Here is a 23121-nt window from a genome sequence, read left to right on the forward strand (position 1 = left end):
GTGCCAGTGAAGGCTGGTGTATCGTTATGGTTGGGCCAACATAGAGGGAAAGAGATGGGGAAGATAGAAAGCATTGGGTGGAAGGGCCACAACATACCTCCCCTCCCTTTCAATCAGCAACATTGCAAACTCAGCCTCCTGGACTCTTTCAAACAGGAGGTGATAGAGCAGCGCAGTGAAGGCAGACTGTCTGCTCACTGTTAATAGGAGCTGGTTTAACACAGGGCTAAATCACTGGCTTTGAAAGCAGAGCACGGCAGGCCAGCAGCACGGTTCAATTCCCATACCAGCCTTCCTGAACAGGCGCTGGAATGTGGCGACTAGGGGCTTTTCACAGTAACTTCATTTGAAGCCTACTTGTGACAATAAGCGATTTTCATTTTTTCATTTCCAAGAGGTGGTTAAAAAATAACAATCTTGCAATCTGCTTCTCTAGCCAATTCACTCTTTGTAGCTGAAATTGTTCCTGCGACTGAGTGTACTCCTCCCTCCACAGGAACCGTTGGATCACTTGTTCAACCAGATGTTTGCCCGCCTACAGCTGATGAAAGCGCTGAGGGAAGTGTTTCACACGGCATTGGGTACACTGCACATTGCACCACCAAGCCAGCTCTGAGAATCCGGCATGTCGCGTGCTCCGAGAATCCGGCATGTCGCGTGCTCCGAGAATCCGGCATGTCGCGTGCTCCGAGAATCCGGCATGTCGCGTGCTCCGAGAATCCGGCATGTCGCGTGCTCCGAGAATCCGGCATGTCGCGTGCTCCGAGAATCCGGCATGTCGCGTGCTCTGTACCTCAGTAAAAGGAGTAACCCTGCCCCAGACCGGCTGACACTCTGAATGGAGCAACCCCATACAGCCAATCTCAGTGTGTGTTTGGACCGCCTCCTTTCAGCAGATGTGAACGAGATGTCAAAACGTTGAATGGAAGCAAAATGGGGCTGGTTTAGCTCACTGAGCTAAATCACTGGCTTTTAAAGCAGACCAAGCAGGCCAGCAGCACGGTTCGATTCCCGTACCAGCCTCCCCGAACAGGCGCCGGAATGTGGCGACTAGGGGCTTTTCACAGTAACTTCATTGAAGCCTACTCGTGACAATAAGCGATTTTCATTTTCAAATGCTGCGGATTCTGGAGAACTGAAAACAAACTAAAACAAAAAGTGGTGGAAAAACTAAGCAGGTCTGGCAGCACCTGCAGTGAAACAGAGTTAACGTCCCAAAGAAGAGTTACATTGGAGTCGAAGCGTTAACTCGCGGTGCTGTGTTCTTCAAGCACTCTGTGAAAAGTGGAATTTTGGCGTTGAGACCCCAATCCTTATTTTAAATTTTTTTGTTAAATTTCTAATTAAAGAGCAATCCACCTACCCTGCACATCTTTTTGGGTTGTGGGGTGAGACACACGCAGACACTGGAAGAACGTGCAAACTCCACACCGACATAGACCCGGGGCCGGGATCGAACCCGGGTCCTCAGGGGCGTGAGGCAGCAGTGCTAAACATCGCCACCGTGCCGCCCTTTTAGACTTTATCTACCATGTACCAGTGATCGGTAGCTGCTACCTTCTGCAGGTCACCATCTGCCTCAGGAGCATGTATCGCGGCTCACCAGAATCAGATGCCGGCACGGGTCGTAAAATGAACCATCTTACAGTCACAGTTGCAAAGTTACTTCTGTCTCATTATCGAAAGGAGAACTCTACTATTAGATACAGTCCAACAGTATGACCCATCTCACCATAATAACAATCATTTCTGACCTCCGTGTACTATTGACCTGAACCCATTCCAGTTTCTGTGCTCTGAGATGTTTTTAACTGAAATAAAAATTAACTTTAAACATTGGAATTGGTCTTTGGTTAGAATCCATCAACATACAGACACCCCACTCACACAGTGTTTCGAGACAATCTCACAGCAGGCAGAGTTTGATGGATTGGCTATGGGTGACATTGAGGACTGATCACAGGGCGATTCGCCAACTGTTTGCCCCGTCAGGTGAACTTATTTGTGCCACCCTATTTAGATGGAATGCTGGGTGCTTCGTTCCACTGCTTATGGAGGCTGATGTTGATGGCACTGGGTTAGGAGTACCTGTACCCCTGGGGCAGCACGGTGGCCTAGTGGTTAGCACAACCGCCTCACGGCGCTGAGGTCCCAGGTTCGAATCCCGGCCCTGGGTCACTGTCCGTGTGGAGTTTGCACATTCTCCCCGTGTCTGCGTGGGTTTCGCCCCCACAACCCAAAAATGTGCAGAGTAGGTGGATTGGCCACGCTAAATTGCCCCTTAATTGGAAAAAATAATTGGGTAATCTAAATTTATAAAAAAAAAAAAGGAGTACCTGTACCCCTAACTGTTGTGAACAGTGGTGTACAGACAACTCCCATTAAAAGGAGGCAAGAAATACAACTTCCTTTGCAAACATTCATGGCTCCAAACACTGATCAGGCAATGCACGCAAGTTTTAAAGCACTGTTAGACAGAATAAGAAGTCTCACAACACCAGGTTAATGTCCAACAGATTTGTTTGGAATCAGTAGCTTTCGGAGCACTGTCCCATCCTCAGGTGAATGAAGAGATGGGTTCCAGAAACACATATATAGACAAAGTCAATGATGCAAGATGAAACTTTTAATGCGAGTGTTTGCAGGTAATTAATATACAGGTCCGGACGGTGGGACTCGAGAGAGAGAGAGAGAGAGAGGGACAATCACGTTAAAGCGGTGTGAATTATCTCAAGCCAGGATAGTTGGTACGATTTCACAAGCCCAGGTCAGATGGCGGGGGGGGGGGGGGTGAATGTAATGAGGCATGAATCCAAGATCCTCAGTTGAGGTCGTACTCATGCGTGCGGAACTTGGCTATCAGTTTCTGCTCAGTGATTCTGCCTTGGAGAACGCTTACCCTTGACTGCTGAATTGTTCACCGACTGGAAGGGAATATTTCTGCCTGGTGATTGTCGCGTGATGTCCGTTCATCCGTTGTCGCAGCCAATTAGTGTTGTGAAGGGAAGTTCGGCACCGAATCAGGAGTCTAGGGCGGGTCGTTCAGCAGGTATGGGGTTAGGCTACCAGTTTAAACATCCCCTTCCCTCTCACTTTCTCAACTGTTATGTAAGCCTAGAAAAACTAATAAATTAAGTCTACTAACAGTGTTGCTGCATGTAGTATGGTCCTGTTAGCAAGCTATTTCATCCACCCTTGTGCCATCTCCTCTGACCTGAAATCAATCTGCACATCTTTGGACTGTGGGAGGAAACCTGAGCACTCGGAGGAAAACCACACAGACACGGGGAGAGAGAGCAAATTCCACACAGGTGCCCAGGTGGCACTGGCAGTGTGCCAGGCTGGCACCTAGACTTGTAGTGCCTGGGTGGAACCAGCAGTGCCACCCTGCCCAGTGGGAAAGCACCTGGGGGCCTCCAATCCCTCAGGAGACCCCCACGAGAGCCGAGGAAACAGAACCAAAGTGTGTATTTAGTTGCTCAGCCATTTCTTTGTTCCCCATTAGAAATCGCTATGTCCACCGTTGCGGAATTCTAAGCTGCTCCTAATCCTCAGGTCTGCTGTTTTTTCTGGCCAGTTTCTGGCCTCTTCCTTCAATCTAATGCTATCTCTTAACTTTCCTTGTAAACCACAGCTTGGCCACCTTTCCCCCTTTTTTTGTGCCAGACAGGAATTTTTTTTTTAAATTTAGAGTACCCAATTAATTTTTTCCAATTAAGGGGCAATTTACCATGGCCAATCCACCTACCCTGCACATCTTTGGGTTGTGGAGACGATACCCACGCAAACACGGGGTGAAAGTGCAAACTCCACATGGACAGTGACCCAGAGCCGGGATCGAACCTGGGACCTCGGCGCCGTGAGGCTGCAGGGCTAACCCACTGCGCCACCGTGCTGCCCTGAGCCAGACAGCAATAAACAATTATTGCAGTTCACCCCTGCTCTCTTTGAATGTTTGACATTGCCAATCCACCATCACACCTGTAAGTAACGTTCCCCAATCCATCGTAGCCAACCTGCGCCTCATACCACTGTAGTTTCCTTTATTTACATTCAGGGCCCTAGTTTGAGAATCAACTACATCACTCTCCACCTTGATGAAGAATTCTATCATATTATGGTCGCTCCATGTCCCTGTTTGCCCCAATTTGCAGGAATCATTGGTTTGTGCCGTCTGACCTAGACTCGTTGTTTACGGAATGGGAGAGGGATGGGTTGGAGAGGTTTAGGGCCATGTTTCTGGAAGGTAGGTGCGCCGACGTAGACAGATTATTAGAGAAGTTCCAGCGCCCGAGAGACGATGTATTCAGGTACTTTCAGGTGTGCAACTTTTTACGAAAGGAGCTTCCTTCATTTCCCCCTGTCACCGTCGCCTTCGATTGTGGTCCCTTTTTCCCTGGTCTTTGTTACTACTGAATGTAGCCGTAACAAACTATAAACCACAAAATAATAACCGTACACACTATTAACGATAAAAATAGTAAATACTTACATTACTGTACTCACCCAATAAGCTGCTTTCACTTGCCCTGTGACACCTTTGAATCCCAACGCCACCTCAGGAGCTCCAAATTCAAGCAGATTTCTCACTGCACTCTCGCTGTTTTCAATCTCCTGACAATCAGCTCTCTCCCTTGTAGCCTCTCCTCCAGCTCTAGGTGTTGCTGACCATCTGTCCCTGTGTTGTCCCCCCCCTCACACTCTCTGCTAGGTGCTGCTGAACACCTAGGAGCAACTGAGGAGCATGGAAGAGATGCACTGAAGAGGAAAGCCAGGTAAACGTTAGGGAGAAAGGAATGGACAGTTATATTGATGGTGTTTGGAGAGAAGAGGCTTGTGTGGAACATGAACACTGGCAATGACCAGTTATCCAAATGGTCTGTTCCCAGTGGTGCTGTGACGTCTTTGTAAATTTCTAAATCTTGCAATCTTAGTGCATTTGCACATAAGAAAAAACAAAAAGACTTTTTTTGAAAAAACAACGCTCAACACAAGTTCAGGAACATACACAAGTTAAAATCCACACCTAATATGGTCAGCACCACAATTAGTTTCCAATAGGAATTTCTTGCAACAGTAATGAGGACAACCATGTATATTACATTATTCTTCAATTCTACTGGTGTTGGTGAGACCACATCTGGAGTATTGTGTACAGTATCGGTCTCCTTATTTAAGGAGCGATGCAAGAAGCAGTTCAGAGAATGTTTCCTAGACTAATTCCAGGAGTGTGCAGGCTGTCTTAATGAGGAGATTAACAAGGTTATTGGGGGAGGGGATGGGGGGGGGCAGAAATGTGAGGTTGGAGTTACGACCGATCAGCAGTGATCTTAATAAATGGCGGAGCAGGCTGGTATGTAGCCTGTCTGTTTGAAAAATCTTACCATAATCATCAGACACAAAAGAACCATCAGAATTCAACGTGTTTCCACTCAATAACCTCACAAAACAGTTGACTTACATTACAAGTATCTTGCAATTAAGTCGTGAAAGGTCACACCTGTCTTTTAAAGAAACACTGCACACTCGCCATCATTTACTGTGGCAGGGCTTCAAACAGAAACAATCACGCGCAGATCCCTTTAAAGGCCCAGTTCGCGATGATCTGAAACACTTGATTGTTCTTTCCCCTATAATTAATAATGAGAAACAAGGAAATGGCAGAGACGGGTATTTTGTATCTGTCTTTACAGTAGAAAACAAAGGCTTTGCAAGAACAGCAAGAAAGCAGGGTTGAAAAGGAAGGGAGGAACTCGAAACAATCACGATCGCTCGAGGAAAAAGTACTCGGAAAACTAAATGCCAACAAATTCATTGGACATGATAGCCTGCGGCCTAACTGAAGGGAATTGGCTGCAGGGATGTGGATGCATCGGTTGTCATCTTCCAAAATTTCTCTGGATTCTGGACTGGTCCCTGCGGATTAGAAAACCGCAAATATAACACTGCTACTCAAGAAAAAAGGGAGACAGATCTCCTTGATCCTTAAGCGAGACAAGGATCCCCTGCAGTGTGGGTCATACAGTCCGATCTCACTCCTGAATGTGGACGCCAAGTTGTTGGCAAAGATCTTAGCCACGAGGATAGAAGATTGTGTGCCGCAGGTTATCCACGAGGATCAAACGGGTTTTGTGAAGGGGAGGCAGCTGAACACTAATAAACGGAGGCTCTTGAACGTTATTATGATGCCGGCGGTGGAAGGGGAGGCAGAGATAGTGGTGGCGCTAGATGCGGAGAAGGCCTTTGATAGGGTCGAGTGGGGGTACTTGTGGGAAGTGCTGGAAAGGTTCGGGTTTGGGGAGGGGTTTGTCAGTTGGGTGAGGCTGTTGCATGAGGCCCCGATGGTGAGTGTGGCCATGAATACGAGGCAGGGGTGTCCCCTGTCCCCCCTACTTTTTGCGCTGGCAATTAAACCCCTGGCTATGGCGCTGAGGGAGTCGGGGGATTGGAGGGGGCTCGTCCGGGGTGGGGAGGAGCACTGAGTGTCGCTCTATGTGGACGACCTATTGTTGTATGTGGCAGTACCGGTGGAGATGAGGATTCTCCGGGAATTTGGGGATTTCTCAGGGCATAAGCTTAACTTTGGGAAAAGCGAGCTGTTTGTGGTACACCCAGGGGACCAGGAGGGGGGGATTGGGAGGCTACCACTGAAAAGGGCGGAGAGGAGCTTCAGGTACTTGGGGGTTCAGGTGGCCAGGAGCTGGGGGGCCTTGCATAAGCTAAACCTCACAAGGCTGGTGGAGCAAATGGAGGAGGAGGAGTTTAAAAGGTGGGACATGCTGCCGCTGTCTTTGGCGGGTAGGGTGCAGTCAGTCAAGATGACGGTGCTCCCGAGGTTTCTGTTCCTATTCCAGTGCCTCCCCATCCTTATCCCGAAGGCCTTTTTCAGGAGGGTTAACAGGAGCATTACGGGGTTTGTGTGGGCACACGGGACTCCAAGGGTGAGACGGGTGTTCTTGGAGCGGGGCAGGGATGGGGGGGCTGGCGTTGCCCAGCTTCTGTTGGTACTATTGGGCTGCCAACGCATCAATGGTGCGTAAGTGGGTGATGGAGGGGGAGGGGGCAGCATGGAAGAGGATGGAGATGGCGTCCTGTGTGGGTACGAGCCTGGAAGCGCTTGCAACGGCGCCGCCGCCGCTCCCTCCGACGCGGTATACCACGAGCCCGGTGGTGGCAGCTGGAAGGGAAGTTCAGGCTCCCCCGGGGAACACCTTTAGGTACATGCAAGTAAGGGCGTTTGTCAGGTGGCAGGGTTCCCCCTGCTGCTGCCGCGTGGGGTCCAGGACAGGGTGCTTTCAGGGGTGTGGGTTGGAGAGGGGAGGATCTCGGAAGTGTACCAGGTGATTCATGAGGTAGACGAGGCCTCGGTGGAGGAGCTGAAAGATAAATGGGAGGAGGAGCTGGGTGAGGAGAGGATGTGGGCGGATGCCCTAGAAAGGGTGAACTCCTCCTCTTCGTGTGCGAGGCTTAGCCTCATACAGTTTAAGGTGCTGCATAGGGCTCATATGACCGGGACAAGGATGAGCCGGTTTTTTGGGACCGAGGACAGGTGTATTAGGTGCTCAAGGAGCCCAGCAAACCATGTCCACATGTTCTGGGCATGCCCAGCGCAGGGGGAATTTTGGAAGGGTGTAGCAAGGACGGTATCGAGTGTGGTAGGATCCAGGGTCAATCCAGGCTGGGGAATCGCAATATTTGGGGTTGCAGTGGAGGCCAGGAGTGCAGGAGGCGAAATAGGCCGTGTTCTGGCCTTTGCATCCCTAGTAGCCCGGCGGAGGCTTCTTCTTCGGTGGAAGGATGCGAGGCCCCCAAGCGTGGAGGCCTGGAACAACGATATGGCGGGGTTTATTAAATTGGAGAGGGTGAAATTTGCCCTAAAGGGGTCAGTGCAGGGTTTTTTCAGGAGATGGCAACAATTCCTTGATATCCTGGCGGAACGGTAAAAACAAAAGGTCAGCAGCAGCAGCAGCAACGGGGGGGGGGGTTGTCTCTTTGTTTTTGTTTTGGGTTGAATGTCTGTTTTTTGCCAATGACGGGCGTTAATTTATTGTTTCTCTTTTGTATTTACGGGGGGGGGGGGTTCTGTTTTTTTTTCGTTCTTAGAATTTTCTGTTATTTTCTTTTTTGTGAAAATTTGAATAGAAATTATTTTTGTTTTAAAGAAAAAAGGGAGACAGAAAGTAGAAAACTATACGTCAGTTAGTCTAACATCCGTCATTGGGAAAATGCTAGAATCCATTATGGAGGAGGTCGGAGCGTGATATTTAGAAACTCGTAATACACTTCAGCAGAGTCAATGTTTTTGGAAAATGGAAATGTTTGACATTTATTAGAGTCCTTTTGAGGATGTATCAAGCAGGGTGATGAATAATGGGGAACCAGTATGTATTTGAATTTCCAAAAGGGATTCAATAAAGTCCAAACTATAAGGTTACTGCACAAGATATGGTGTTGGGAGTGATATATTGGCATGGACAGAGGATTGGCTAACTAACAGGAGACAGAGAGTCGGGATTAATGGATTAATTTCAGGTTGACAAGTGAGTGGAGTGACATAGGGACTGCGGTCTCAGCTATATTGGAGATGAATGACTTGGATGAAGGAATCAACTGTATTGTAGCAACATTTGCTGTGGATACAAAGTTAGGTAGGAGCAAATGGTGAGAGGAACAGAGAGTCCACAAAGGGATATAATCAGGTTAAGTGAAGGGCTAAAATGTGGCAGATTGAGTAAAATGTGGGAAAATGTGAATTTGTACGCTTCGGCAGGAGTAGAAAAGCAGAATTATATATAAAAGGAGACTGCAGAACACCACAGGACAGAGGGATCTGGGTGTCCATGTACATGAAACACAAAACATTGGCATGCAGGTGTAGCAAGTAATTAGGAAGACAAATGGATGTTGTCCTTTACTGCAATGGATGGCAGGCAAATAATAATAAAAGTCGCTTATTGTTACAAGTAGGCTTCAATGAAGTTACTGTGAAAAGCCCCTAGTCGCCACATTCCGGCGCCAGTTCAGGGAGGTCGGAATTGAACCCGTGCTGGTTTGACCGGTTAAGCTTCCCCAGTAGCTGAGAATTAATTAAATGAATCTAAATGCACTATATGAGCCTGTTTCAGCGGGTCATTATTCTTTGGGAAAATAACTATCTCTTCAGATCTCGTCTTGATGTGTCAGCTATGGCTCAATGGGTCGTGCATTTGTAGGATTTGGAAATTTGTGGGTTTGAACAAAGAACAATATAGCACAGGAACAGGCCCTTCAGCCCTCCAAGCCTGTTCCGGTTAAGGGTTTGAGTCTCATTCAAGAGATTTGAGCAGACAAATCTAGGCTGGCACTTTAGTGCAGTATTGAGGGAGTGCAGCGCTGATGGAGGTACTGTCTTTTGGATAGGGTGTTCCACTGAAACTTTGTCTGCCGCTAGTCTGAAGAAGAGCAGGGTTCTCCCCCAGTGTCCTGGGCTAATGTTCACCCCACAACCAACATCACAGAAACAGGTTATCTGTCCATTATCACATTGCTGTTTGTGGGAGCTTTCTGTGCACTATCTGGGTGCTTCATTCTTAAAGTGCTTCACAAAATATTTACAGTCTAGGCGCCATTCAGCCCATCATGTCCGCACCAGCTCCGTGAATCAGCAACTCATTCAGTGCCAGTCTCCCGCCTTCTCCCCAAAACAATGCACATTGTTCCTTCATTGGCTATAGAGTGCTTTAGAATATCCTGAGGTCGAGAAAGACATTATTTAAATGCAAGTCTTTATTTTATTATACAGCATAAAATTGCAACCCCTTTTCCTTTTGACATCTAGTTAAAGCTTCATCAATTAAATCTCATAGAGATCAGCCCAGAAGTCTACACTTCTCGATTCCTAATTCTTACAGCCGATCTTGACAATGAAGATGGTGTAAACTGGGAATTCGACTCCGACCCGCCTCTGCCTCGATATCATCCACGATGTGAGGAGATGAATACTGGATACTATTCCTACTAAGGCCTGATCAACGTTTTGCACAAGAATTATCCGCTTTTTTCCAATAGTCCTATAATACCCCAGCCCCTTATCTGCTCTGACGATGGCACTAATCTTCACTCAATAGCATCGCTGGAAGCCCAGCAGAGATTGGGGACTTCCCATCAGAAAATGCAGAGTGTTGACATGGTGCTGATCCATGCAACTGGCTCACCTTTGGACTGTTCGTGAAGGAAACTAGGTTACTGAGAGAAAGGGCAAGGTAGTTTTCTCCGTGCTGGGAGGAATTCTCTTCACAGCAGCACAATGAGGGCTCAGGAGTGAACTTGCTTCAGCGGGAGGGTCCTCTGTGCTCTGTACCGCTGTGACAGATGCTGCGGCAGCTCAAAGAAAGAGAATGTGAAGCTTCTGCTGAAGCTGAGGTTCGAGATGCTCTGGACTGGAGGCAGCTTTGCGCCTTCCCGCAGTTCGTTTCTCAGCCTCCTTCGGGACCAGCCGTCCTTCCCACTTCTCTGGTTCGTCAACGCCTTGCCCTCTGCCGGGCCCTCAGGCACGGCTCGGGGGGACTGCTGCTCCCCTTTGCCACCCGTCCCCTTGTACCCGTCTTGGCTTCTGCTGAGGTTGTTCTCCTCTGTGCCATCTATGGCATAGCCGCACTGAGTCCCAATGGCGCCACACGGAAAATGGTGCTGAGCCCTGGGATGACGTTGGAACTGTTCTAACAACTGTGGAAAGGCACCACAAGAGGTGTCCAGAAGGGAGTTCCCAACCCACGGCGCAATCTCCGTCCTCATGTTACGTTTGATCTTCTTCACGCATGGCGCCGTAAGCGGTGGGCGTGGTTTAAGTGGTTTTGAACACTCCGAGAGAGGTAATTTCTTCCAAGGCACTTTTCCTGTTGAAAACAAAAAAGGAAATTCATTCTGTTTACAGTGAATTGAACATAAGAAAGATGAGAAATAGGAGGAGATGGCCTTGCAGCCCTTTGAGCTAGTTCTGCCATTCAATACATTGCTGATCTTTCTTCTCACATTCCCCAACGCCTAAAAGTGTAATGATTATCTATACTCAACAAATGAACTCTCTGGAGGAGGGAATTCGAAAGTCCTCTGAGTGAAGAAGGTTCTCCTCGTCTCAGTCCCCAATGGCCGCCCTCACCTCGAGACCCTGATGCCCAACTTGAGGATCTCCAGACAGGGGAGATGGTCTCCTAGCATTTACCCGGTCATTCTCATTTCAATGAGAAAGCGCTAAGCTTTCCGGCTGCTGTGTATCAGCTTGAGGGGCCAGGGAGGATTCAATATCTGGTGGTTGGTATACAATACGGACCAGACGGTCCAGAGTTTCAACTGTTTGTCGGTGACACCCAACCCAGCCAATTACCACCCGATCAATCTACGTGCCATCATCAGCAAAGTGAATGAAGGGGTCATCAACAGTGCTATCAAGCGGTACTTACTCGGCAATGATCTGCTCACGGATGCTCAGTTTGGGTGCAGCCAGGGTCACTCAGCTCCTGACCTCATTAAAGCCTTGGTTCAAACATGGACAAAAGAGCTGAATGCGGGGATGAGGTGAGAGTGACTGCCCTTGACATCAAGGCAGCATTTGACTGAGCATGGCATCAAGGAGACCTAGCTAAACTGGAGTCAATGGAAACCAGCGGAAAATCTGGAATTGAAAGTCTAATGATGACCATGAAGCCATTGTTGATTGCCGTAAAAACCCACCTGGTTCACTAATGCCCTTGTAGTGTACCATCTACAAGATCACTGCGGCAACTCAAACCCTTCAGACAGCACCTTTCAAACTGTTCCTTCACTGACGCTGGGTCAAAATCCTGGAACTCCTTCCCTAACAGCACTGTTGGTTCAAGAAGGCTGTTCATCACCTACTTGCCACGGCCAACTAGGGACATGGGCGGCCGAGCCAAAATCATCCATGTCCCATGAAAGTCCCATGAAAAAATGAGAAAAGGAAAGCTTTTTGCTGTGGGGAAAGTGCAGGAGAGTAAAACTAAGTGCACAGCTTCTCAGCTTCTCCAAGGAGCCAGCATAGACTCAATGGGCTGAATGGCCTCCTTCCGTGCTGTATAATTGTATGAAGTCCATAAAGTACAAAACTGCAATTGTGTTCATACACTAAGATCGTAAAGTTTGGACATGAGCTCAGTGAACATGTTTTGGGGACGGAATCCTGGATTCCCGCTGCTTTATGCACCCTAAGTCCCAGCGGGCATTCCCATTGGATGAGACTCCGTGCCTCGAGGGTGAATTTAACATAATCAAGCCTCAAACCTTTTTCTCTTTAAAACTCGACATCCCTTCACTTAATTCCCAGCCTCAGAGATGGATGGGGTTGTTTAATGTTATAAAAGCATCCAGCAAAGCAACCTTGTCCCTATCCCTCCCTCCTCCCTGCTCCCACACTTGTTTAAAGACCCAACAATGATCGATGGACTATTGTGGGTCAATATCGCCGCAGGTTAATTGGAGTCTACAACCATTGTCGTACACACAGAATTGGTGTGGAAAATCCAGGTTACAGCAGTGACAATGTATTATTTAATTTTCCTTCATCTTTAGATAAGCAAGTGCTAATCTGACTGGATTTGTAATTCAGCGCAGGATGATGCTCTGGGAACACGGGTTCAAATGCCACCATAGCAGCTGGTGGAATTTAAATTCAATGAATAAATCTGGAATTCTACATCTCGGCCAGTCTTCTCCTGTCATGGTGATTCACTTTTCCTGCCAGGAATGCGCCCACGCCCCATCCCGTTGACAAGCGGCGTGAAGATAGAATCCTGCCCCCAGTGAACGGCGCGCTGCCGAGAAACACGTGTCTGGCGAAACCAGAGAATGCCGCCCCTAGTCTTAATAATGGTGACCATGACAACGAACATAAAAACTCATCTGGTTCACGAATGCCTTTTTAGGGAAGGAAATCTGCCGTCCCTGTCTGGTCTGGCCTACACGTGACCTTAGACCCACAACTGCCCTCTGAAATGTAGGGCAATTAAGGATGGGCAACAAACGTTAGTTTGGCCAGCATTGCCCACATCCTATGAAAGAATGAAGAGAGAGAAAGTGCAGACCCAGCTGAGGTCTGCTATCTCAGCTGTCTCAGTCCTGTATGGTTTAATACCATGCCAGGCAGCAAATCCACTTCCTAATCTTCAACACTCAATGAGGTGCGATCTATAAAAATCCCTTATGTAGAGAGACAGTTGCTCCACATTTTGGTGCGAATAGCCACGAGTTAAATCCCTGGGCTGCTACATTATAGAACTTACTGTTATTAAAGGCACTCTCTTCTCCTTTCCTGATGGAAGGCAAGATATTTCTCTGCAGTTTTTGGAGGCAAAATTGATCAAGATGTTCCTGTGCGAAGGGGAAATTAAAACAGAAAATAGCTCAGGGTTCAATTTCATTCAAAGGATATATACACAAACATAGGAATTAGGAGGAGTGGTCCACTCGGCCCCTCGAGCCTGTCCCACCATTCAGTATGATCGTGATGGATCTGATTGTAACTTCAACTCCACATTGCTGCCGACCTCCGATAACCTTTCACCCCTTTGTTGTTAATCACGAATCTATCTCGATCTGCCTTAAAAAATATTCAAAGAGTCTGCTCCACTGCCTTTTGTGGAGGAGCGTTCCAAATGCTCACGATCCTCAGAGAAAAAGTTCTCCTCATCTCGGCCTTCAATGAACAAGTGAGCCACCCCTTATTTTGAAACAGCGAGTCCTCGTTCTAGGTTGTCTGTCAAGAGGAAATATCCTCTCCACAGTCAACCTGGCAATACCCTTCAGGATCGTAAAGGTCTTGATCAAGTTGCCTCTGACCCTTCTAAACTCTAGTGGATACAAACCTCACCTCTCCAAACTTTCCTCATAAGCCAACCTGCCCATTCCTGGTATTAGCCAGCAAACCTTCTCTGAACTGCTTCTAAAGCATTTATATATTTCTTTAAATAAGGAGAGCAATACACCAGATGTGTTCTCACCAATGCCCTGTACAGCTAAAGCATAAACTCCCTACTTCTGTAATCAATTCGCCTTATAATAAACGATAGCATTCTATTTGCTTTCCTAATTACTTGCTGTACCTGTATACTAACCTTTTGTGATTTATGCACTAGGACACCCAGATCCCTCTGCACCTCAGAGCTCTGCAATCTCTCACCATTTAGCTAATAAGCTTTTTTATTCTTCTTATCACGTTTGTCACATTATAATTTATTTGCCAGAGTGTTGTCCACTCACTTAATGTATCTATGTCCCTTTGTAGCATCCTTACATTTCCTTTACAATTTATTTTCCTATCTTAGTCAGCAAATTTAGCAACCATACCTTCAGTCCCCTTCGTTCAAGCCCATTAGAAAAATTGCAAAAAAAGTTGAGGCCCTAGCAGTGATCACTGTGGCACATCCCCTGGTCACATCCTGCCAACCAGAGAAGATCCATGTATGCCAAACCTGTTTCCTTGAGCCAGCCAATCTTCAATCCATGCCAATATGTTAACCCTTCCGTCATGAGCTTTTATTTTCCACAATAACCTTTGGTGTGGCACTTTATCAATGCCTTCTGGAAATCTACATCCACTGATTTCCCTTTATCCACAGCACATGTGACCCCTTCAAACAACTCCAATAAATTGGTTAAACATGATTTCTCTTTCACAAAACCATGTTGGCCTTGCCTGATTGCCTTGAATTTTTCAAAGTGCCCTGCTATAACACCTTTAATAATAGCTTCAAACATGTTCCCTATGGCAAATGTTAGGCTAACTGGCCTGTAGTTTCCTTCTTTCTTTCTCCCTCCCTTTTTAAACAAGGGAGTTACATTTGCTATCTTCCAATCTAATGTAGCCTACCAGAAAACTAGGGAAGTTTGGAAAATTAAAACCAATGCATCTCATTAGCCACTTCTTTCAAGATCTTAGAACAGAATCATAGAATCCCTATGGTGCAGAAGGAGGCCATTCGAACCATCAAGTCTGCACCGATGATCCGAAAGAGCACCCTATCTTGGCCCACGTCCCCACCCTATCCCTGGAACCCAGTAACCACACCTGACCTTTTGGACAGCAAGAAGCAATTTAGCATGGCCAATTCACCTGACCTGTACATCTTTGGACTGTGGGAGGAAATCAGAGCACCCGGAGGAAACCCACGCAGAGGAGAACGTGCAGACTCCGGACAGACACTCATGGAGAGAACGTGCAAACTCCACACAGCCACCCACCCAACGTTGGAATTGAAGCCGGGCCCTGGCGCTGTAAGGCAGCAGTGCTAACCACTGTGCCACCGCGCCGCCCCGTCTTGGGATAAAGTTTATCTGGACCTGCAGATTTGTCAGCCCACAGACCCAACAATTTGCTCAGCACCACTTCCCTGCTGATTGTAATTATCCTGAGTTCCTCTCTCCCTTTCATTTCCTGATTTACAGCGATTTCTGGGTTATTATTTGTGTCCTCTATACTAGTGAAGACAGTTGCAAAATACCTGTTTAATTCAACCGCCATAGCCCTACTTTCCATCATCAATTTCTGTAGGACCAGCGCTCACTGTGTTAACTCTTTTCTTATTTAAATATCAATAGAAACTTCCTGTCCGTCTTTACATTACTGGCTAGCTTTCTTTCGTACCCTAGATTTTCATTTATCAATCTTTTTGTCATTCTTCGATGTTCTTTATATTCTTTCCAGTCTTCTGACCTGCCACTTGTCTTTGCGCATAAATGTTTTTTCTTTAAGTTCAATACTATCTTTAACTTTTCCAATTAAACACGGCCACGGCCCTCCCCTTGAGATCTTTCTTTGTCATTGGAATGTTTCTATTCTGCATTTGCTGAAATCACACTGTAAATGTCAGCCACTGAACCTCTGTTGATCTTAAGCACATCAGCCAGTTCACTCTAGCTTGCTCCGCTTTCATGCACTCATATTTGCTTTTATTTAAGTTTAAAATACTGGTCTTGGACGCAGTCTTCTCTCCCTCAAAGTGAATGTAAACTTCAATCATATTATGATCGCTGCAACCTAGGGGTGCCTTCACCATGAGGTTATCAATGACCTATCTCATTGTAGAATGCCAGGTCTAGTATATGCTCTCTTGTTAGAATGTGCTGTTCTCAAAAACTCTCCTGAAAACATTCTATAAACTTCTCATCTAGGCTACCTTTGTCTATCTGATTTTTCCAATTTTTAATGTAGATTAAAATCCCCATGATTATCGCTGTACCTTTCTGACAAGCTCCCATTATCTCTTCTTTCATATTCTGTCCTACATTGTAGTTACAATGAGGGGGCCTGTATACCCCTCCCACAAGTGACTTTCTACCTTTATCATTTCTCATCACAACCCAAACTGCTTCTACATCCTGGTTTCCCGAACTTAGGTCATCTCTCTCTAATGCGCCAATACCACTATCACTACCAATACCAATACCACCCCTCCAATATGGCTTCTTCGACGGCACCTTCCAAACCCACAACCTCCACCACCTGGAAAGACAAGGGTATCAGACACATGAGACACCACCACCTTCAAGTTCTTCTCACCACTGTGATTTGGAACTGTATTGTTTGTTCCTTCACTGTCGCTGGGTCAAAACCCTGGAACTCCCTTCCTAACAGCACTGTGGGTGTACCTACACCTCATGGACTGCAGCGGCTCAAGAAGGCAGCTCACCACCACCTTCTCAAGGGCAGCTAGGGATGGGCAATAATTGCTGGGCCTAGCCAGTGACCCACTCACAAAGAATTCATAGAATTTACAGTGCAGAAGGAGGCCAGTCAGCCCATCAAGTCTGCACCGGCTCTTGGAAAGAACACCCCACTTAAGCCCTCCACCCTATCCCCGTAACCCCACCCAAATGTTTTTGGATACTAAGGGCAATTTATAATGGACAATCCATCTAACCTGCACATCTTTGGACTGTGGGAGGAAACCGGAGCACCCGGAGGAAACCCACGCAGACACGGGGAGAACGTGCAGACTCCGCACAGACACTCACCTGAGGTCGGAATCGAACCCGGGACCCTGGAGCTGTGAAGCAGCTGTGCTACCATGCTGACCATCTTATGGTTGAATTAAAAAAATTACGAAGCAAGGATGTTATGTTAAACCTGTATAAATCACTGGTTAGGCCTTGGCTGGGGAAAGACACAACTTGAGCGAGACTCAGTCCTCCATCACTACCACTGTAATGGAAGGGGCTGTTACCGACCCCTGGTCAGATCCCAACAGTGGCTAAGATACTGGGCCAGAACCTCAATGTTTTTTGAATTGTTTTCTCTGCGGAAAGATGGATTCTCTCCAGGAGTAATTGCATAAGAAATAGGGCTTGGTTACTTTTTTGCAAACAAAAACTTTATTACAACAAAAGAAAACAACCTTTAAACTTCAAGAACAGCTTTCATGCATCTTTTAACCCTAACACACAATTTCCCATTAAACAGCAAATAATGAACATACCGCTCTGAGCTCCACTTAGGCAGGCAGGCAACAATGATATTGCATTGATACAATTTATTCCTGTTGTTAGTGCAGCTCCTTCAGACAACCTTTTTAAAAGCCTGTCTCTGTGGAAACGTTTCATGACCTCTCCCGGTGGCTTTCCAAATCCTTCTGCCCCCATCTGTTCGAAGAGGGTTCTTTTCTCCCTCTGAGCCCTGCCCAGCCCCTCAAACAATGTTTCTGTCCTGGAGTTTTCAGACTTGAACTCATCATTGCTATCTGGGCTTTTGATTGCTCGCTCCCGAATATGCAATTAACCCCCAACTTACGGACAAAAGAGGCCCTCAGATTCTGTAATGGGCTAATGGCTGGTCAGATCATAGTGTCCCGGAGGACAATGGACCTGGAGTGAATCACCCCGGCTGAACAGGGGTATCTTGTTTATTCCCATTAACGAGTTTAAGTCTGAATGGGACACTAACTCAGGCCAGGTGTGGGCGTACACCTCTAACTCGGTGCTAGAAGTTTTACCCTCAGTCTGTTAACCCATCATTGTCTGCTACATCACTGTTCTCATTTCCGGATCCAATTTCCTAACATTAGTGGCAGCACGGTAGCATTGTGGATAGCACAATCGCTTCACAGCTCCAGGGTCCTAGGTTCGATTCCGGCTTGGGTCACTGTCTGTGCGGAGTCTGCACATCCTCCATGTGTGTGCGTGGGTTTCCTCCGGGTGCTCCGGTTTCCTCCCACAGTCCAAAGATGTGCAAGTTAGGTGGATTGGACATGATAAATTGCCCTTAATGTCCAAAATTTCCCTTAGTGTTGGGTGGGGTTACTGGGTTATGGGGATAGGGTGGAGGTGTTAACCTTGGGTAGGGTGCTCTTTCCAGGAGCCGGTGCAGACTCGATGGGCCGAATGGCCTCCTTCTGCACTGTAAATTCTATGAACTTCTATCTCCAGGATTAACGGTGCCAGAGGTTCTACCCCATCCCAACCCAGGATCAAGGACCCATGGTTGAGCCAGTAATGATATAACTGGATTGCAACCTATATCTGGATTTCAGTCTCATCTACGGGCCTTCCTCCTCAACATGACCAGCCTAGTGCAGAATTTCCAGGTCAATTGTTTACCCACTTTTGTGGTTGGAGATTAGTGTGAGGTATGGGAGTCCCTGAACAGAAGAAGAAATAGAGAATGTTCAGCTTTCAAGTTCCCTTTTTCTGGACAACTTCCAACACAAGACCGTCTGAAACATTAACTCTCATGTACACAACACTGTGCAAAGAGATATCTCAGGACACTTTGCAGGATGTGTGCACGTAATGCAGAAAAAAAAGTATGGTCAAAGTAGAATGTTTAAAGTCTCCTGAAGACCAGACAGTGGTACGGATAGAGGTGATGGGGTGCACAGCATCAGGGGAAAAGTGAAAGAGCGGAAGGTAGATTCCAATGAGAGACAATCTTTTCAGGGCCATATGCATGAAGGAGACAGTTGAAGTAGGGCAGGACAGGGCGGCACGGTGGCCCAGTGGTTAGCACTGCTGCCTACGGCGCTGAGGACCCGGGTTCAATCCCGGCCCCGGGTCACTGTGTGGAGTTTACACATTCTCCCAGTGCCTGCGTGGGTTTCAGCTCCACAACCCAGAGATTAGGTTAGGTGGATTGGCAAAGCTAAATTGCCCTTTAATTGGAAAAAAATAATTGGATACTCTAATTTTTTTTTAAAGTAGGGCAGGACAAGAGGTTTGGAGGGGAGGACAATAATTTTAAAATCAATTTGCTGTTCCGAAGGAGGTCGGCAAAGCTAATGAGGACAAGGATACTGGTTGGTGGGGTGCGAGGGTGAATGAATGTGGCATCATGTAGATGAGGATGTGAGCTGTAACTCTTCCATTTGGTGGAGGATTGAGGTTGACATTGAAGAAGTGAAATCTTAAGGTAAATGAATCCACCAGCTAGTCAGGAGAGACAAGTGTGCAAGTGGACAGTGTTAAGTGAAAGGAAAGAAACCTTGGCAATGAAATAGGTGTGCATGTGTAAACTGAGCTTGCGATTCAGTGTTAACTCAAGGTTCAGTATCTCTGGCTGGGGTTTAGGCAATGGTGAGTCGATGGTTCAAGGAGACAAGTACAATGACTACACTCTTGGTAATATTTAACTCAAAGAACTTCTGACTCATCCAGGTTTTGATGGTGGACCGAGAGTTGGTGAAAGTGAAATGAAAAAATGAAATGAAATGAAAATCGCTTATTGTCACGAGTAGGCTTCAAATGAAGTCACTGTGAAAAGCACCACATTCCGGCGCCTGTCCGGGGAGGCTGTTACGGGAATCGAACCGTGCTGCTGGCCTGCGTGGTCTGCTTTCAAAGCCAGCAATTTAGCGTTGTGCTAAACAGCCCCTCATGATGATAGCCCCTGATGATAGCTTTTGGAATCAATGGAGAGCTGTAGAACTGACCTCACGCCTACATACAAACATACATACGGTCATACGAATTAGTAGCAAGAGTAGGCCACTCGGCCCCTCGAGCCTGCTCTGTCATTCAGTAAGACCATGGCAGATCTGATTGTAACCTCAACCCCACTTTCCTGACTATCAACAATTTATCTAGCTCCGCCTTAAAAATATTCAAGACTGATTCCACGGCCTTTTGTGGAAGAGAGTACCAGAGACTCACAAAGTTCTGAGAGAAACAAATTCTCCTCATCTCGATCTTAAATGAGCGAATCCCAGTTCTAGATTCTCCCACAAGAGGAAACATTCTCTCCACATCCACCCTATCAATACCCCTCAGGATCTTAAAGGTTTCGATCAAGTTGCCTCTCACTCTTCTAAAGTTCACAGGGTACAAGCCTAGCCTGTCCAACCGTTCCTCAGTAAGAAGTCTTGCAACATCAGGTTAAAGTCCAGCAGGTTTGTTTCAAATGCTAGCTTTTGGAGCACTGCTCTTTCCTCAGGTGAAAATTTCACAGCAGTGGCTCCAAAAGCTAGTGTCTGAAACAAACCTGATTGACTTTAACCTGGTGTTGTAAGACTTCTTACTGTGCTCACCCCAGTCCAACGCCGGCATCCCCACATCATGGCAACCTTTCCTCATAAGACAACCCGTCCATTTCTGGTATTAGTCCAGTAAACCTTCTCTGAACTCTTCTCAGGCATTTACATCTTTCTTTACATAAGGAATCTAGTGCAGATGTGGTTGCAGCAATGCCCTGTACAACTGATGTGGAGGTGCCAGCATTGGACTGGGGTGGACACAGTGAGAAGCCTTACAACACCAGGTTAAAGTCCAACAGGTTTATTTGGAATCACTAGCTTTCGGAGCGCAGCTCCTTCATCAGGAGCTTTCGATGAGCTTTCCTAATTTACAGTGCAGGAGGAGGCCATTTTGCACCGGCCCTTGGAAAGAGCACCTTACTTAAACTCATGCCTCCACCCAAGTAACCCCACCTAACCTTTTGTACACTAAGGGGCAATTCATCACGGCCAATCCACCTAACCTGCACATCTTTGGACTGTAGGAGGAAGCCGGAGCACCCGGAGGAAACCCAAGCAAACATGGGTAGAACGTGGAGACTCCACACAGACAGTCATCCGAAGCCAGAATTGCACCAGGTCCCTGGAGCTGTGAGGCAGCAGTGCTAACCGTTGTGCCACCATGCTGCCTTAAGTAAGAGCATCTGAGTGAAGAGGAGGACTGGGCTGGTTTAGCTCACTGAGCTAAATCACTGGCTTTTAAAGCAGGCCAGCAGCACGGTTCAATTCCCGTACCAGCCTCCCCGGACAGGCGCCGGAATGTGGCGACTAGCGGCTTTTCACAGTGACTTCATTGAAGCCTATTCGTGACACTAAGCGATTTTCATTTCATTTCATTTCACACACACAAATGGTGTAAATAAGGAAAAATTTGTCCATTTTCAACACAAAACCTCTTTTCTAATTCAATTTCCAAGCTTGTTATTTGCACATGTAATCACTTCCTGTCCCTCTCACTGTACTTACTTGGGTTATTTCTATCATTTATGTCAATGTCCATGTAAAAACAAATTTTCCCCCCAACCAACACTTGCCTGTCACGGTTTGATGTTGAACCAATCACTAATGATATTTTATTGAGGTAAAGATAAAGTCACCACAGTCCCAGAGGACTGCTTTCCTCTTTGGACGGCACAGTAACACAGTGGTTAGCACTGTTGCTTCACAGCGCCAGGGTCCCAGGTTCGATTCCCGGCTTGGGTTACTGTGCGGAGTCTGCATGTTCTCCCCCGTGGGTTTCCTCCGGGTGCTCCGGTTTCCTCCCACAAGTCCTGAAAGTCGTGCTTGTTAGGTGAATTGGACATTCTGAATTCTTCCTCTGTGCACCAGGAGTGTGGCGACGAGGGGATTTTCACAGTACCTTAATTACGGTAAGCCTACTTGTGACAATATTAAAGATTATTATAATGGGGAGAGCTGACTCGTGGTGATTTTACCTGAGGATCACCACATCTCAGGCAAGGGGCAAGTTTGAGAATGAATAACCTCAGCCGGTATGGGAATTGAACCCGCGCTGCTGGCCTTGCTCTGTCTCACGAACCAGCTGTCTAGCCAAGTGAGCTAAACCGGCTCCAGATTTTAGTATCATTTTGTCGAGGACCGACAATATCAAGCAACAAGTTCCCAAAGAGTTAATCTCAGAAATGTGACAACACAATGTCCGAATTTTGTTTTAAATCGTTCAGGGAATCCGATCCTCACTGAACAAGATCTATTTCCCATTCCTAAATACCTTTAGCAGGTGGAGGTGAGCAGCCTTTTTGAATGGCTGCTGTCAATGTTGGGTACGTACACCTACAGTAATGTTGGGCAGGTGTTCCATGACTGTGACCCAGTGACAATGAATGAATGGATGAATCATAGAAAGAGGAAAGGCTTGAATTTATGTTGTGCCTTTCGCACCTACAGGATAGAACATACAACAGTACAGCACAGAACAGGCCCTTCGGCCCTTGATGTTGTGCCGAGCATTGTCCGAAACCAAGATCAAGCTATCCCACTCCCTGTCATTCTGGTGTGCTCCATGTGCCTATCCAATAACCCATTGAAAGTTCCTAAATCTGGGATGTGGGTTGGAGAGGGGAGGATCTTGGCAACATACCAGGTGATGCAGGAGGAGGAGGCCTCGGTGGAGGAGCTGAAGGGTAAGTGGGAGGAGGAGTTGGGTGAGGAGATCGACGAGGGGACGTGGGCGGATGCCCTGGGGAGGGTGAATTCCTTGTCCTCCTCTTGCACAAGGCTCAGCTTAATACAATTCAAGGGGCAGCATAGGGCGCACATGACCGGGGCAAAGCTGAGCCGGTTCTTTGGGAGTGAGGACAGATGTGTTAGGTGCTAAGGGAGCCCAGCAAACCACACCCACATGTTCTGGGCGTGCCCAGCGCTGGAGGACTTTTGGAGGGGCGTAGCAGAGACGATATCGAGGGTGGTTGGTTCCAGGGTTGAGCCGGGCTGGGGGCTCGCAATATTTGGGGTGGCAGAGGAGCCAGGAGGCGAAAGAGGCCGATATTCTGGCCTTTGCGTCCCTGGTAGCCCGGCGAAGGATTCTTCTTCAGTGGAAAGATGCGAGGCCCCCAGGCGTGGAATCCTGGGTCAACGATATGGCTGGGTTTATTAAATTGCCTTAAGGGGA

The 23121-nt window shown here is 47.2% G+C and overlaps 2 protein-coding genes across 10 annotated transcripts in view; one reads left to right on the forward strand and one right to left on the reverse strand.

Annotated features, from left to right (window-relative positions):
* dalrd3 (DALR anticodon binding domain containing 3) overlaps nt 1–23121 on the forward strand; it is a 93233-nt gene that overhangs the window by 32420 nt on the left and 37692 nt on the right. For 3 of the 4 annotated variants that reach the window (XM_038812247.1, XM_038812250.1, XM_038812249.1), the window contains one exon: nt 497–1839. The exons of the other annotated variant lie outside the window; for it this stretch is intronic. In XM_038812247.1, the coding sequence (XP_038668175.1) occupies nt 497–616 (120 nt within the window). In that variant the 3' untranslated portion in view covers nt 617–1839. Of the gene's footprint in view, nt 1–496; nt 1840–23121 lie in introns of those variants that run through there. 4 annotated transcript variants of the gene reach the window in all.
* The window catches only part of wdr6 (WD repeat domain 6), a 35768-nt gene continuing 22394 nt past the window's right edge, over nt 9748–23121 (reverse strand). For all 6 annotated transcript variants that reach the window (XM_038812245.1, XM_038812242.1, XM_038812244.1 and 3 more), the window contains 2 exons: nt 13275–13362; nt 9748–10874 (listed from right to left, as the gene is read on the reverse strand). In XM_038812245.1, coding sequence (XP_038668173.1) covers nt 13352–13362 — 11 coding nt within the window. In that variant the 3' untranslated portion in view covers nt 9748–10874; nt 13275–13351. The remainder of the gene's footprint in view (nt 10875–13274; nt 13363–23121) is intronic.

The sequence above is a fragment of the Scyliorhinus canicula genome, chromosome 11 (genome assembly GCF_902713615.1).
Source record: "Scyliorhinus canicula chromosome 11, sScyCan1.1, whole genome shotgun sequence".
NCBI classification, from domain to species: Eukaryota; Metazoa; Chordata; class Chondrichthyes; order Carcharhiniformes; family Scyliorhinidae; genus Scyliorhinus; species Scyliorhinus canicula.